Raw genomic sequence first — 17526 nt, 5'->3', positions numbered from 1 at the left:
GTCCAAAAAGTTAAACCTTGGTCTCTGACCGCAACACATTTTCGCACATGGTTTTTGGGAGACTTGGTGTATTATTTTGCAAATTTTAGCTGGGCCTGGATGTCTTTCTGTTAAAAGGCAGTCTTGCAACTTTACCGCCTAGTCCAGAAATATGGAGAATACAGGAGATTCGCATGTAGTACACAACTCGTACTTGCCATAAGTTCCTGCAGCTCCTTCACTGTTGCTGTAGATCTCTTGGCAGTCTCCCTGACTAGTTTTTCATCTGGTCTTTTCATCAGTTTTGGAGGGACGTCCAGTTCATTGCAACATCACTGTTGTCCTATGTTTTCTTCATTTTTTTATGTCTTTTCCATGTTCCATGGTATAACCAATGCTGTGGGAATTTTTTTGTACCCTTCTCCTGACTGATACCTTTCAACAATGAGATCCCTTTGCTTTGTAAGCTCTGTGTGAACCATGGCTTTTGCTGTAGCAGGCAACTGAGTAAATGTCAGGAAAATCCTACTAGGATAGCTGAACTTTTTATTTGGGGTTAATCAGAGCCTCTCTGGTAGGTGTGTACCCAAGAAGACTGAATGCTGTAATTAAATCAAATCAAAAGCTGCTTCAACAAAGTATTAGTTTTAAGGGTGTGCACACTTATGCAACCAGCTTATTGTACGCTTTTTGTTTTTTATATTTTTCCCGTAACAGATTTTTGAATTGAATTGTACATGTTGTAAGTCACATTTAAAGGTGGGAAAAGTTACTTTTGAAATTATTTATTGTGATCTCATTTTTTTACATCACAAAACCTGGCATTTTAACAGGGGTGTGTACACATTTTATATCAACTGTAGATTCTGGGTAAGTTAGTGATTTTAGTATCTTCTGGCCTGTGAATGCATCGATCACGGAGAACTGGCTGGAGTATGATTGCAGGAAATGGTAATTTCTGCGCGTCATGTTATAACTCTGATCCCCCTTTACATTTTCTAAATATTTTGCAGTACACACACGCACACCAGATGTTAACACCAATGTACTGCAACTGTGGAGTCCAAACTGTTGTAGGTGATTGTAAGTAAATCTGGAATGTTGGTAATAAATATTTGGTAGTTTTCTTTTGAAAAATCTGTCTGCGACTGCTTTACCTGTAAGCTGTATTTCAGTGGTATGTGAACATGAAGAAAATTTAAATTTTACTGTCTCTTCTCCTCTAGTTTGTGGCAGATGGCATTTTCAAGGCTGAACTTAACGAATTTCTAACTCGAGAGCTGGCTGAAGATGGTTATTCTGGTGTTGAAGTGCGTGTTACTCCGACAAGAACAGAGATAATCATCCTTGCTACCAGGTAGTAGCTCTCTTGCATAGCAGGACCCTGTTCGTTTTTACAAAACAGAATATTTCTTTGATGCAGGCTTTAATGCAAGAAATACAGCTGATATATTTGAGTATGCTGCACAGTGGTCCATTTGGGTTCTTTGTAAATAGTATCAGTCACGATTGCCACTTAAAATCCACAAGTAGGCACAAACATTAATCAAGTGTTAACAGTTAAGCTTTCTGTTTTGAAGTTCTTTCTATAGTTCAGTAGACTGAAAAGTATAGCAGTTCATTGTCCAAATGGTCTATTCCCTTTTCAGCTGCATGTCTTTTTAAAACAGATTTTTCAAACTGCAGTTGCCACATTATGCCTTTCAGTGTACAGGCCCTCCGCCATTAGTGCCACACCCAACAACAAGATGTGCGACTTTGTTTCCACGTTTCTTGTACAGAACCTGCACTTGCCTATTTCTCCCACATGTTGAATGGACTTTGTAAACAAATTTTGCGTAGTCCAGTGTCCTGTGCCACCAATATTTTCATCTTTTGGTTGAATTCACTTAACCATTACTGCGTCAAATCGTGATCAACATGAAGCTCTTCAGGAGTTTTCTGAGAGGATTTGGCATAATGGTCAAGGTCTTTACCTCGCAGGAAAAGGGCACCGAGTTTGATTCTGACTTTGCTTGTAGTGGTCGGTAGATTTGTAGCCTAGTGTGAGCCTATAAGTTCATAATTTTACAAGGCTACTGACCCATAGGGCTTTTCTAACCCTGGCCAAGTTTTCCCCAGAGAATGACGCCCAGTATCCAAATAGGACATTGAGAGCCAGATGTTTATAAGCTACCTCTGTACATGAAGGGACATGGATGTTGGGCCCAGTGTAAATTTTCCTATTCCACATCAACTGGTCTAGGTTGCTGTTCCATTTAGTAATGGGCAAAACTCAGCTTCATATGGATAGCAAGCCTGTTCCATAAGAGGGGCAGTCTCTAGAACACATTTGTTTGTCCAGCATGTTCTAAGTCTGACAAAATTCAGGTCTGTATAGATGTATTTCTGGTACTATCTGACTTGTATGCAAACAGTTCATAAGTGTGGGTTTTGCGGATGCCTTCTAAGCCAGGCATAGATCACCTATGAGGAGACTAGAGGTATAGGGCTTTTAAGGCACACTGCTTAAGGGAGGTTTGTCCTGCCTCGTGTTCTTTTGTAAGAAACCTCTGAAGTTGCTCTAGTTGCTGCACATCTGGGGAGGCACATACCAATGTGAGAGTATTTATGGCACTTCCTTATTTTCTCTCTCTGCGCACACGGTTGCTGTTTTGTCTACCTTTGGTTTGATTTTTCATTCCTGCTTGTCACCAGAATGCTTCTGGTAAACTAAGTAGAGAGGTCATCTTTGACTTGTCAAACTTTCACTGTTTGGATCTGACGAGGTCAGCAGATATGTACGCAGGCCCACAATTGCAGATCTATACAGTTTCTAGTGGGCATGTTTTCTTCCTGTGCACCACATGGCCATCTTCATCTTCCACCTTGCATAACAGTCTGTTGGAGAATAATTATTTAATTTTTATGGGTTTACATTTTAGGAGGTGGCAGACTTCTCGTTTGCTGTATTGTCATTTTTCCTCTCCTGTCAAAACTTCAAATCCATAATGGTATATAGAATCTAAGTGAATACAGTGCTCTTAAAGTTGCTATTTTGTCTTAATGCATACAGTAAGTACATGTCAAGGAGCAAACTGTATTCACATTGCTATCCTAATTCAGTGATGTATCCTTTTATTAGTGCATATTCATTGTGAGTAAAATCTTAATGGTAGACTGGAGCTTTAACAGAATACTGAAAACGTGGCTACTACAGCTTCTATTTTTTTTTTTTAACTTGCAATACTTTATGAATTGTATACAGTCAGTAGGCATTGGTTATATTCTGCTTCCTTTTGTATTTACGAAAAAGAGGTGCAGTTTAAAATTTAGGTTTTATTTATTTCAGAACTCAAAATGTTCTTGGTGAAAAGGGACGCCGTATTAGAGAATTAACAGCTGTTGTTCAGAAGAGGTTTGGATTTCCTGAAGGCAGTGTTGAGGTAAGGGCATCAAGCTCACCTGCATGGTTTCAGTAACCTGTGTGAAAGCTGTTCATTTAAAAGTTTAATTTTGTCAGTGGAAAGCTGTCTAGCCTGGTTCCATGGTACAGAGGAATGGCACCTTTACTGCAGCCCATCTTCAAAGCGGAAGAGGAATGAAGGGAAATAGGCAGCTTGCCTTTAAGTAGGAAAGGGGGAGGGTAGTAGGTGCTGGGGAAGCCCATGGGGGTTAACTTCTCTTTAGGAAACTGTGTGGGCCTGGTTGCTGGCAACATTCCCTGGGGAAGTGAGGGACGGCCGGCTAGTATTGCCCATTTTGTGTATTGGGGGGGGGGGCTGTGTGAAGGCTAGACAATGCACCTGCTGGTGAGTAGAAGTTTGGAAGTTGTATGTGTGATTTGGATTAAGGATGGAAAGGAATCTAGCAGAGAATGTGCGCTGCATGAAAATAGTGCCTATTTATTACTCATGCGCACAAACTAGAGCTTAGTTGGCAAACTAATATTTGCGTTGGGCATGTTGCCAAGTGCAAGCACTGAACACCAAATAGGATTTTTCCCTTACGGCGGTAGTAAGACAACGCTTAAAAAAAAAAGTGTTGGGCATTGTTTACTTGATCTGAAAAGGCTGAATATCTAAGGCGTCTACGTTGCTAGGGGCTGAAACGTTAAATTTGCTGCCCGTTGTGGGTGATATAAAAAGGCACGTTAGGCCTTAGCAGTTTCGCTTTCTCTAACCCCCCACATCAAATGTAGTAAAGCAAGTTAGCTCGGTTCAATGAAACTGTTGGCCCTGACACTTTTTTACAGAATGGGTTTGCTTAGCCTTGTTGCCACTTGAAATCCATCAGCCACTGTGGACTTAAGGCTGCCCAATATGACCAGTGAAATCGTTCTGTCAAAAAATAGTCCTGTTCTTGTATCGGAACCGTTATTCAGTTCATTGTTTATGTAGCCAAATCAAGTAAATATCATAAAATTCTCAACTGTTTAAATGTCTCATGCATAACTGGTAAATTTATGTATGCTTTGCTGTCTGTACTAAAATTTGTGTGATTGTATTAACTGTAAAATACTGAACGTTCTTTAGATTTGAATTTAGCATGCTGCAAAGACTGTATATTGTACTTAAAAGATCAGCTGTTAGTGATTTTGTAGTGTGCTTTGATATTATCACATGCTAATTAACTGTGAAAAGTATGGAGTACTTCTCCCCCAAGTCCTCTGAAAAGGTGCTTTGCCCTGCTTGTAAATACGGGAGTTCCAGCAAGGATTATTACATGGGATGCAGTCGATGGGCACTTAAATTTTAGGATGTGTGCTTGCTGTTATTGAGCATTTTAGGATGTGTGCTTGCTGTTATTGAGCATTAGAGAGATTAAGTGCTGTATTCTATGCCGAAATCTGTTGATTGAACTGACTTGCATCCCACATAGACTAGTTGCATGTAAATAGTTTACTGATGTGGACTCATTTGTGTCTGTTCCACATCAAAACTGAGAGCAAGGTTAAATTATCTTGTGTGTGTTTGCATATCAGTTGCCCCCCGTCAATTTGCTACTGTTTTTGTGACCTAGTGAGTGGAGCTCTCCAACTTGCATCTTATGTAGTTTTTGGAAGAAATTCAGTTTTGGAGTGGTAATGTGTTCTGGGATTGGATGCCTGTTCTAAATAGGACCCACATACATGTTGCTACTTTTGGGGGATCCTTTAACTTTTTTTTTTTATTTTTCACTTTTTTAATTAATTTGTTTAGGCCTTATGTTAATGGTTCAGTTTCAAACCTGTTTGCATTTTAAATATTAAGATTTTTACTGCTATGGATACTTCATAGGTTCATAGGATACTGTAGATTGTTTCATTTAGTCAGCTAGGATATGCTTGTTTCTGTAGTTTCAGAATGGTTTAAGGTGCTTTAAATGTGTGTTCATGGCCAATGAAGACTTTGAACCACCTTGCTTAACTTTCTAACAAGTAAAATTAGACTTGAGTGGACTTTTTTCATCGTGCATGGACTTTATCAGTATCTGATGAATCTTTCCTGTTTTTGCCTTTGCAGCTGTATGCAGAGAAAGTTGCTACCAGGGGGTTGTGTGCCATTGCCCAGGCAGAGTCTCTACGCTACAAACTCTTGGGAGGGCTGGCAGTTCGTAGGTATGTTGTTGGTGGTGTGTGTTTTTGTTTTTCCTCCTGCAAAGTCCTTGTAATTCTCATGCTGTTACATAGTGTTTTCAGAATTCCCTTTCAGAATATCATCGAAGTATGTGATCAGGGAAAGGATGTAATCACTACAGCCAGTAGTTCATAGTCATGTAAGACTTTAGGGGCAGGTTTGTATTTGTAATTGTATCTATATTAATGTGAAACAATATTAAGTGACTGCAACTATAGAGATAGCCTCCTATGTTTCATCAGTTTGTAGATAGATATTGCAACCTACATACGACTGGTAGTAAAGCCTAAGAGTAGACTTGGACAGCTTTCTGTGCATCTGTTTCAGTCCTTTCAGATTTGAATGCAGCCCATCTTTGGAGAAGATTGGTGCATTGCACCGTTAAAAATCGTGGTTGGGAAACCAATGTGATTCAGTTATATTACACTTTTAAGTGCATGCAGCAAAACTTAGTGGTTTTGTTCCTTTGTTTTGTGCCCAGGTTGTAGTTGAGAAAGGCCCATGGACTACCGCACTTCAGGTTAACACTGAGTCACGATAAATATTATGACTTGCTGTGGAGACTTGTCTGCACATTTTTCATAATGTGCAACTTGTAAAATGGTACTAGCGTTTTATAAGCTTCCTTTTGCAGGTGCAGAATTATAGGAAATAACTCTAGTTAAGCTGACTTACTTTTATTGCTTGAGTGACAGAACACTGGCTACTTCAACAAAAGGTTTAAAGGAAACTTGGATGAGATTAAAATTTCAAATTAATAGGCTGTTAGTGGGAAAATGCATCGCTTTACTGATGTATGTTATACACTGTCTAGTTGAATCAAAGTTTGTAGCCATTTTATTTTATTGTGCAGTGCAGCATTCCTTTTTTGCAAATGCATGGTATGTTGCTAGTGTGAGATCATGAAGTACGGAGCAGAATATTGGAGTTCACTCAGTAAAATCTTTTTTATTATTCTTGTTTGCATTTGGATTTTAGTAAGCATTAGTGAGTTGTATTGGGTTTGTGCCACACAGCATAGACAGAATAGCACTTATTCCCCTTCTGTCCAATTTCAACACATTAGCATTCCATTAAAAGAATGTTTCCCATACCTGCTTGTCCTGTTTTGCACTGTATAACTTTTCTATGGGCAGTTTGAATCTGAATCTGATGATCGCATTTGGTTGTACACCATCCCCAGACTGTTCTGTTGCACACAGTTTGTTTTTAGCAGTACAACACTTTTTCCAAACTGCAAGCCTGAAATCTTCCTAGTGTTTTTAGTAAAATTAAATTCCCATCCCTTTGTTTCTTGCACGTTTTGTTCTAGTTTAGTGCCCCATGCTTTCCTGTATTCATTTTGAAAATGCTGTGTAGCTTTCCTGTACCATAAAAACCCTTTTATTGTATTACACAGTGCGGCAAATCTTTGTAGGCACAATTGCAGTATTCAGCCTTATATGAGTGAAATCACTTTTGCATCCCCTGCATATTCTCATATTCTGTCATGTAGTGGATCATTCTGTGTAGCTGCATTGATATACCTTCTGAATAGCAGTTAACTAGTCAATCCTGTGTGCTGCTTGATTTTTTTTTTTTTTTCGTTTAGGGGAACAGCATCGTTGAGGCTTGGTTTACAGGCTATTTACTGTGTTATACTGCTCTATTGGTTATCTCCACAAAGGTGCTTCTCAGCTAATGACTTTGTTGCTTTTAAGTACCGCTCCACATGTTCTGTGCAAGTATGTGAAAATAGTTTACATTTGTCTTTGTATCTGACTGCAGCATAGCTGTCAGAATCAAAACTGCATCTGTGTTATTTCCTCTCACCGAATAATGCATCGTGTAGACATGTGAAAATGAGATTTTTCCTTTTTATACATAACAGTACACAAGTGCTGGTTGTCGCAGAATAGCACATAACTGGCATGCCAGTTATCTTTTTCTTGCAGATTTTTGCAATCTGCTTAATGTATTCATGGTGCAGTTTATTGCTGTCATCTGTTTGTGTGCTATACTTTAGTGCCCCTTCATCCCCAAAAGAGAATCCAGTATGAGATAAGTGTTCATAAAGGAGTTAAGACCATGATATGATGATTTATGTTGCTTCTGCACTAAATGTTTTTCCAAGTGCGTAAGTGTTTGTTTTCACTTGGCTGTAAGTTGTCAGTGCTAAGTATCTCAGAATAGTGCTTGACCAAGAATTGGCACCATGTTGCGGCCTCATTAAATGGGGTACCAGATATAACAAAGTGAAATATTCCCCTTGTTCTAGTTCTCATTAAACTGAGGTGGATGTTTTTTTTTTTTTGTGTGTGCGTGTAAAACCAACTATAAAAGTCTAGCAGTTTTTTCCATTGCAAGTATGTTAGATCTTTGGAATTAAAACACACAGCAAAGTGTCTCCCTTGTTTGCAGTTTCATGTCAAAGCATGTTGTCATGCATGGACTTTGAACCACTCAGCTTTATAGGAAGTTCTAACAGGATTCTTAGATGTAAAAATCTAATATAAAGGAATTGGGAGAAATGCTGTTAACTGGGCAGAAGTTGACATGTTTTAGGGGGGTTTTTTTTTCTCTCTGAGGGTCCATTGGACTCCCTAGGCTGGATACCCAAGCTAGTGTATTGACATCTGTTGGCATCCACCTTTTGAAGAACCACTACTCTGCATTTGCCGTTTATGTAATGTATACATCTGGTTTATTTTAAGTTTTCAGCAGCCAAAAGGTTTGGTAACAGCATGTTTACTATAAAGATGCATGTTTACTATAAGGGTGTGTGTGTGTGTGTGTGTGTGTGTGTGTGTGTGTGTGTGTGTGTGTGTGTGTGAGAATACAAAGTAGTTTTCAGTTGTTTGTACTGAAAGCAGTAAGCTAAGCATGTAGGGAAGGAATTTCCAGGAAGCTAGCGTCCAGTGTTTAACTGTGGAGCTTACTTGGCTGTGTTAAGGTTTTAGTCTTAGCCCAAGGCAGCAGTGCACACTTGCATGCACTTTCTATAGCCAACTCTTTGCATATTAGTATGCAGCGGTAATGCACATTGCACGATCATAAATTTAATTGGTTTGTAGCGGTGCCGAGTATTGTAGTCTGAACTTGTCCAAACAAAACAGTGTACCCTTGTGCAGCAGTTTTTACCTTTGGCAGCTGGAATAATTAAGCACAGGAGAGTATGGCAGGCTATCGGGGGACAACTGGATAGTATGTAAAGCAGTGGGACTCCACATTCTGGTCTAACCAAGGATGAATTGCTAGCTACCTTGTATGCAGTCATTCAGTTCACTACCTGAAGGTATGGACTGTAAGTGTGCATTGTATGCAGCGAAAGGGAGCTCAGTACCCCACATCTTACAAGTCTGCTTGCATTGTGGAACCTTCAGAGTGAAACACCTGAAAAGCAAAGCGACTAGGAGAAATGAAACCACGTGTAGTGCAAAACGAGAGTGAGCAGAGATTGAACTTAAAGGAGCAGCACATTCATAAAAAGGGTTTGCTTGCCATTTGTATAGTGCATACAAGCAACAGGGGTGGCAACTACCTTGGAGGTCAAACGGTACTAAATTGTTAAACGTTTTGTGCATTTAGTACCATAGTGTGAACAAACCCTGTTCCTAAGTCAAGGGCATAATTAGTTAATGAAAGTAGTATTGCTTCAGTCTTAGAAGTTAGCCATGAGCATCTCTGTATCAGCAGTGTGCACAGAATTTTAACTCCATATGTACAGCAGGAGGAGCCATGTCTTAGTAGCGTGTTTAAGTATGATTTGTAAATTTCTTTTCATTCTATTACAACTCTCTGGTTGTCATCTACTTTGCCCTTGTGTTCCGGGTATTTGAGGACTTGGGCACAATACCTCGGTGTATCAGTTTCAATGAAAAGTATTATTGGCTGCTCTTGAACTGTCAGGTTTTCTTTCGTCTATTTTCTCAACCATTATTGGGTGTCCCATGTTTATATGATAGTACAAGCCTATCTGCCATTGTGGGCCATTTTAAGCTTAGCCAAATTTCCCAACCTAAAGGTAAGAATCGATCCCTGTACCTTGTGTTTGTAAGGTAAACACCTTAACCATTATGCCCCCCCCCTCCCAAATCCCTGTAATCAGAATGTAATTGTCATTGTTGCAGTCAGTAGTATGACACTCTTGCCACATTAGTGTACATATCATAATCCACATACATGTCTTGTGTATCACATCCAGCATTGAGATGTGCAACTCTGTTCCATTTTATAGAATCCACACTTGTCTTTCACCCACCCACTGTTTTGATCAGTTAGTCTGTCGACGTTTTTTGGTTTAAATTCACCACTCCTTAACTATACCTGCATTAAAATGTCAACTGTTGCTATTTTTTGTTCCCCTCTCTCTCCTCCATAATAGTAACTATAAATAATCACCTCCACCTTTTGGCTTTTGCTTCTTGTTTGGCTTAACAGTTTTTGTTGACTTCTATCACATGGGGCCACCCTCAACCTGAGCCTGGCTTAGTTCTGTTCAGGAATGTTTGTTCTGAAGATTTGATCCTGGCACCAATCCGTACACCAGGAGTGGTCAGCAGGGACCTGTGCATCTAGTCTTTATTTTCATCTAGTCTTTATTTTTTTTATCTCTGTTTACTATCTATATTCTTTGAGATTTTGTAAAACCTAGAGCCATCAGATGAAGTACTTGTCAAGATCAAAGTATGAATGGAGTTCCAGTAGTAGTACTATCTCTTGCTGATATTTTTTTTCTCTCTCCCCTCTCGATTTGGACTCTGAGGGTGGTGACTGGTAAATTTTTTGTTCAGGCATTTGAAGGTGTATACCATCCATATCAAGTAAACCAGAGAAGGTGGGGGGGGGGGTTAATTCCTGCCATCCTTTGCAGGGCTATGCACACAAACAGGAAATTTAAGTGAGGTTGATTTAAAGGAGAATCACACCCACAACATGTTTATTTTGTTATGGAATGGTGTTTCCTACATATTGACACCGCTGTCTAGCATCCTGAAGTGATCTTGATTAGTCTCCTCTAGATATCTAATGCAGTGCTTTGAAAAAAACACCTGGGCCTCCATCTTAAAGCTCCTTTCACTGCATTGATTTTACATGCATACACTGCTGTCTTTCAGGCTGTTAGTTTTAAGTAACATTTCATGACGTTCAATGACTGCTTAAAATACGGACAGGGCAAATGCCACAGAATAGACTTTCATGGTGCTTTTTGCTGCTGCTTTTTAGAACTGCTACATTGCAGTCTTTTGTGAAGCCTGAATTTGTACTACTTCAACTCCTCTCCCATCCACCTTCACACCTAACTTTCCTAGCTGTTAAAAAGTGCTAAGGGTAATTTTGAGCTGTTACTACTGAGATTGACGGATCACAGCAGGAGACCTGACTCGTATACTGATTCCTTGTTCTAGCCTTTACTTTCTGTATGGGTAGGGGAATGGCCAGGGAGCTGTGACACCACAGCATAGGTGGTTTTTAGGATGGTCATGGTAATGTCGGAGGGAATTGGCCAGAAAACTACCTGTATTCATTGGCCTTGGCATCAATGAATTGGAGACTGCAGCAAGCTTTTCCAGGATGGGATAAAAGTTTTGAAAGGGAAACAACCACAGTACAGTAAGGTACTGTTTTAGTGGAGAGTAACAAGTCTATTTAAAATATTTCATGCTGTATTTCTTCATAGCAGGGACAGTAAATTGGGGAGAAAAGGGACAGGGATGTTTAGCATTTAATATAATCCCATTGTCCTTTTAAAGCAGGTAGCACATATGCTGTGTGTGGTTACTCCTGAAGCTCATAAGAAAAAGGTTGCAGAGCACAAGTGTGTGTGTGTTTTATTTTTTATTTATTTATTTATTTATTTTTTTCTGAAGATTCAAGATTCTGAACCGGAAGATAAAGATATAGGGTCAATTGTAGGTTTTTTTTCCTCCCCTCTTGATTCCTGGTTCAGACTCTTGAACTTTCGGATTTTCCCTTTACTGAGACTATTTCCAGAATGTGTCGGTTTTCATTGGGAGTGGATTGGGCTTTCTCAGTCCCTCAAAATACTAATTGTTAAACGAAGGAATTTCCAGAACATGCACCCATTTTTCCAGCTCTCTCCTTTAGGGGATTATTTCTGCCTTCAGATTTCCTGATAGCCAGCTGCCCCTAAAATGTTTATATGCTATTCCCAACCTTGATCCAGCATGTGTAAGTTTAGTTGATAACCACTGCTGCTAAACTTAGTTAATTCCAATTCTACACTCTACTGTATGGAATACTACTTAAGACTAACTAGAAGATATGTATTCTGCAGCTTACTGTATGTATACTGTTGTATCCAATTATTGTATATTGTTTGTATTTCTGTGGAGCTTTTCTCCCCGGGCCTCTGCTGAAAATTGGCTTCTGGCCCAGTCGGACTTTCCCCAGTATTAAATGTAAATAAATAGTAGTAGTAATAGTAATGGGGAAATTGCTAAAAATGGGGGGTGGTCGTTTGCTTCTGCAACTTTGATTTTCAGAGTTGTCATCAGGCTCATGTACGTTCTGACAAATTGTGAAAAATGAATGTTTTATTTGCAGTTTTTTCTTAATTTCTATTTTCTTCACTGCACAGGTCACTACTCATTGTTTACAGTGTGCGTATGACTAATACTTCATGACTATGGTCATAATTTACTGTTTTGAGGAGGTTTGCATTCTCAGAACCTCCGGTATGATAAAAACAAGATTTTAAAGTCTCCTTTGGATAGGTATTGTTTTTGGCCCCCTGCTGCAGAGGTAATCAGTGTGATGAATGGGGTAAGCTAATCCAGGCAGGCTAAAAACTTTTCAGCCCTCTTTTTTTTTTTTTATTTAATTTTTCCTGTTTAGAATTCTTCCTGATTATGCAGCTGGGCCAAACCTCTTGTTGTGCTGCATCTGTTTCATAATATCCTAAGTCAGTGGTCTCCAACCTTTTTTGGCACAATGGGCTGGTTTCATGAAAGACAATTTTCCAGGGACTGCCAGTGGTGTCAGACCTGAACACCTGTGGGTGGGCATTAATTACACATTAACACACACCCTGGAGGGTATTAGAGAATGGTCTCTCTCTAAAGTTGTACTTAAGAACTGTGTATTTTTAAATATTTTTGATGTAAAATAGTTAATCCGCCTAATGTTTTCAGACTTTGCTGTAGTGATTTGATGGCTGTGGAGGAAGCGTTGCATCCAAAATAAATGCCTGGATATTTTGGTCCCTTACTCCTAAACTGTGTGATTTGCCAGTCATTGGCGATTGAAGTTACTAAATAATGGCATGCATTTGAGTTTCAGACTGTTTTCAGAAAATTCATAGTAACAAATCCTTGCATTTAAGAAAGTTTGTAATTTTGTAATACTAGTAATTTACAGTCTGTTCCTTTTTTTGAGCCTTTTTCCTCCTCTTGGGGTTTATTCTGATTTCTTCAGCTGAAAGGTCCGACGGTATGCAAATCTCTTTACTGTTGCTCTCACCATTATCTCGCACACACCTTTCTCTCTTTTTTTTTTTTTTTTTTTTTCAGAAAATGTATGCTAGCACAAATCCTAATAAAAACATGTTCCTATTGAGCCTTTGTCTACCGTTTTATTTTAGGTTTTATCCAGATGTATTGAGCCAAGAGTCAACAGAGCATACCTTTCAACTGTTCAGATTTTTACAGAATGTCCAAATATTTGGCTGGTATGTTTGGTCCCATCTTCTGTACAGGTGGTAACTCACAAACTGTAATCTGTTCCTGAATGACAGTTGAATTACGAGACACAATTTCCCATACAAATGTATGGAATGTTTTTTTTTTTTTTTTTTTGTTCCTGGCTCAAACAGTTTAAAAAAAAAAAAAAAAAAAAAATGCACTAAAAAAATTGTAGCTTACCATGTTTTGAAGTGTAGAACATCTCCACTTTAAGTGGTGGAAGGATGGGGGAAGAATGGTGATGGGTGCAGCTTTTTGTGTTGTCGCCTCACAGCAAGAGCTTCTCCTATTTGATTCTCTGCTGGAGTACCTTCTGTGTGGAGTCTGCATGTCCTCCCTGTGTTCGCATGGGCTTCCTTCGGGTGCTCTGGTTTCCTCCCACATTACAAAGACATGAGTTTGGAGCATTTCTCCCCACACCTCTGCTGAAAATTGGCTCGTTCCAAGTCTGACTTTCCCAGTAAACAAATGTTAAATAAATGGACTGCTGTATTCCTAAAACTGTGGCTCAAATGTAGCTTCTTTTTTATTAGTATAATAGCAGTTATGAAATGAATATCTGTCTCTGATTTTGAATAATGTTTTTAGTTCACTTTTTAATATGATATAATTTATAACTTAAAACTTAACACATCTTGCAACAGTTTCCTATCCACACTCCCAAAAGAAATAGTGTATACTGGTGTCTGTTTTTAATGCCTCTCCAGGACTTTGCTCAGTGGTCCCCTACTTGGCTCATTCATTCTCCCAGTGGGGTAGAGCCACACATCCTGAACTGGGCAAGAGCCACTTCCCTCACTCATTCCTGTTCAGGGACCTAATCGGCCCATTCTTTTAGGTGGAGGTGAGTGGCCAGAATTTGAGACCAAGACAGTGTACTAATCCCAGAAAGGTCCCTGCCACAGAAGGCCGGCTGATGGGCAGTAACTGCCAGACAGGGAATGGTATGGATGCTGACACCCACGTAATCAGTAATTCAGTGGGGTATGTGTTGCTTTAACAGCATAAGCTTGACCTGGCCTATTTCACAGGTGGTGGTTTGCTTGCCAGCAGGCATCACCTATGAATTTGATCATGTCATTTCCCTCCCTTCCAGAACAGGTGAGTTGGTACCATTCACTTGTGCCCATTCACTCTGCCCAACCCCACCAGTGTCCATGCCATAAATCTAATGAGTCTCCATATTTACACTCTTTGCAGAGTCCAGTTTTTGGAAGGGGAGCCGTCTTCACTCTGTCTGCTGATTTCCTCTGTTTTTTGGCAGATGTAGGTGAAAATAATTTATCCGGTGTGACAATAATTTATCCGGTGTGACTTGTCATGATCTTGAAGTGGTGCGTGATTGTATTGTATTAACAAGACTGTCGTCCTGGTGATGTCACCTGTGTTGGGTGCCACTCCAACACTGTAGCCTGCACCTTCTCCCAGTTGAATAAAAGTTTAATGCAAGATGTTGGCATAGGTCCTTTTTCCCTGTCTTCATCTTCAGAATAAATTTCCCTTTCTTGTTCTTTGACCTGGTCATTGCAAAGTGCTGCAAGTTCTTCCATTGTGAGCTTGTCATCCATGGTCTTGTAGCACTTCCTCCTCATCCACTTCCCCCTGTGTCCAGGTGCTATGCTGTGTAAACAATGTCTTGCAGCACTTAAGCATCTTCAGCTGCTTCATCCAGTTTCACCTTGGGAAAAGGAAGGAACCCATTTCTTCCAGGCACTTTTGATGAATGATGTAGTGTGAAGAATGAATTCGGTCTTCCAGAAATCTTTCAGTGTTGTCTGACGAATGGGTCCCGTCGAAGACCTTAAAGTGCTTATGTAGAGCTTCTTGAAGCAGGCATTGACTTGTTGATCAATAGGTTGAATGAGAGTTGTGTTGGGAGGCAGGAACTGAACCTTAATAAAATTGTAGTCTATCTGAAGAATTTCCTCTAACTCTCTTGTAGGTGGGCAGAGGTATCCAGAAGCAGAAGAGCTTTCATTGGCAAATTTGTTCTCTGTCAAGTGGTAGTTGGAGCAAACTCCTGGGAAAATCTAGTCCTTAAACTGACTGGTCTACCCAAGGTTTGGTGTTTGATTTTTCACATTACAGATAGTTTTGAATATAATCTTCTTCCCAAAGCATCTTGGGTTTTCTGGGTGATACACCAGCAGATGCTTCAGCTTGAAGTCTCCACTGACATTGCTGCCAGGAGGAGTGTGAACCCATCTTTCATGGGCTTGTGACCAGGAATCCTAGCTTCTTCTTGGGTTATGCAAATCCTACTTGGCAATCTCTTCCAGAAAAGCCCAGTTTCGTCGCAATTAAAAAATTGCTTCTGGCAGGTGACCTTCTCTATCAATTCTACAAATTCCTTTCTATTTTTTATCTGAGACAGTCCCCTACTTGCTTTAAATTTCTCCATTTGCATTGTGGGCTACTTCCGGGAGTGTTTGTTTTTTTTGTTTTTGTGTTTTTTTTTTTTTTTTTCTTCTTCTTTAGGTCTTCTTCAAAGATGAGCTTAGCTTTCTCTCACAGGTCATTATCAGAGTTATTGGATTTCCCTTCATCTGCCTCCCCTGGTGCCGAAGCATCACCTCCATATCTTCATGAATTTTGCCCAAAACCTTTGTTGCTCCTTTTGACACCTTAGCACCCATGATGCTGTCTTTCGGCTTTTCCCGGTTAGGGGTCGCCACAGCGGAACTCTGGTCTGCTAATGATTGGCAGAGTTTTACTTGCTGGCTTGCTGGGCCTAACGCACAACCTTTAGCGAAGGAATGCCCATTCACGCATGCCGACCCACCGAATTCTCTCTAACTGAGAATCGAACGTGCAACATCTAACTGTGAGGCAACAATGCTACCACAGCACCACCACCGCAGTAAAATGTTGAGACAGTAGACCTAGGCACGCCATACTGCTGTTCGCTCTGCTTTACTTCCTCTCTCAATTTTACCTATGATTCTTTCTTTTCAATGCTCAGCCACTTTTTTCCTGCCAGTATTCCCCTCTCCACTGTTCTTTGGCCCCATTTCTTCACTTCTTTGTTTGGACATTGCTCCGTGTAGTTTCCCTACTGTTGTGTTATTTACACACATTTGTAGGATGTCCAGGTGTTTGACTGATATCTTTGGTCTGGTCACCATAACTGTTGTGTATTCCTGACACATCAGTGGAATGATGTGTGGATTGAGGTCACTAACTAATGGGAAGCAATTGAATCCTGGAATTGTGATATTTCAGTCGATAATATGTTAGGAGATACGGTGTCGCTACATCAAATTTCTCAGCTCATCTACTGACATATTTTAGATATGTCCCTATTTTCATGCCTTGTCTCCTACTTTTTCAGGCTTGGTCCAGATTCATTGCACTAAGGGGTTCTGAGCATACCTCTCCACTGCCAGGATTTTCACTGACTGTCCGGATGTTTGTCCCATACTTTTGTTCAGTTCTACAATTTATTTGTGTGTCTGGTAAATCATGGTGGTGATCCAAGGATTTATGTCTGTAAATGATTTATGTCGGTAAATAATGACACAGCATTTCAGTTTTCATCCTCCTATCCTTCAGTAATTATCTGCTGAAACATACCCTGTTGCAACACTTAAAAGAAACAAACTGCACTACATAAACACAAGAAGAAGCCAAGAACAACTTTTCAGCATCCTTTCTGGGTTGAATTGCAAGATGGAGGTTGAATTGAGGGGTGGCAGAAAGCAAGGTAGAGTTGTGAGGTGGTTGAATTTCAAGGTACCACCTGTAGTTTTCTGGCGGTTGAAGTTGTGAAATAATTACAGGCATATGAGTTTCAGACTTAATATTCAGTACATGCTAATGAAATCCTGTTATAGCAATAATTAACATTTGTAATTTTTGGCCCTTTGTGGTTCTGTCCAGATTTCTTGTGTGAAGATGTTCTACTTGGAGAGTTATAGTAGAGAGGCACGCACTGCTGCCAGGGATCACTCACTTTTTTTTTTTTTTTTTTGCTCATTCAGTCTACACACACACACACAGTAAGCAAGCTCGACAGACTCTTATGCTTTTGTGCACACATTTCACTCGCGCGCACACACACACACACACACACACACACACACACACACACACACAGTAAGCAAGCTCGACAGACTCTTATGTTTTTGTGCACACATTTCACTCGCGCGCACCTTTTCGGTTTCATTTGTTTTTGTTCACTAGGTAAACGATAGAAGCGCTGCTTAGCGAGTGTAAAACTAACTTGATCAATTTCGCTGTTCATTCGTTTCTGGGCAGCCGGGTACCAA

The 17526-nt window shown here is 40.0% G+C and overlaps 1 protein-coding gene across 1 annotated transcript in view; it reads left to right on the top strand.

Moving 5' to 3' along the window:
- RPS3 (ribosomal protein S3) overlaps nucleotides 1-17526 on the top strand; it is a 97402-nt gene that overhangs the window by 2906 nt on the left and 76970 nt on the right. Inside the window, exons 2-4 of the mRNA XM_044071144.1 lie at nucleotides 1206-1336; nucleotides 3311-3404; nucleotides 5463-5557. Of these exons, the coding sequence (XP_043927079.1) occupies nucleotides 1206-1336; nucleotides 3311-3404; nucleotides 5463-5557 (320 nt within the window). The remainder of the gene's footprint in view (nucleotides 1-1205; nucleotides 1337-3310; nucleotides 3405-5462; nucleotides 5558-17526) is intronic.

This window comes from Protopterus annectens, chromosome 5.part0, assembly GCF_019279795.1.
Source record: "Protopterus annectens isolate FY-2018-M chromosome 5.part0, PAN1.0, whole genome shotgun sequence".
In the NCBI taxonomy this organism is placed as follows: Eukaryota; Metazoa; Chordata; order Ceratodontiformes; family Protopteridae; genus Protopterus; species Protopterus annectens.
Note: the sequence above shows the minus strand (reverse complement) of the source record. Positions and strands in the feature narration are given on the sequence as shown.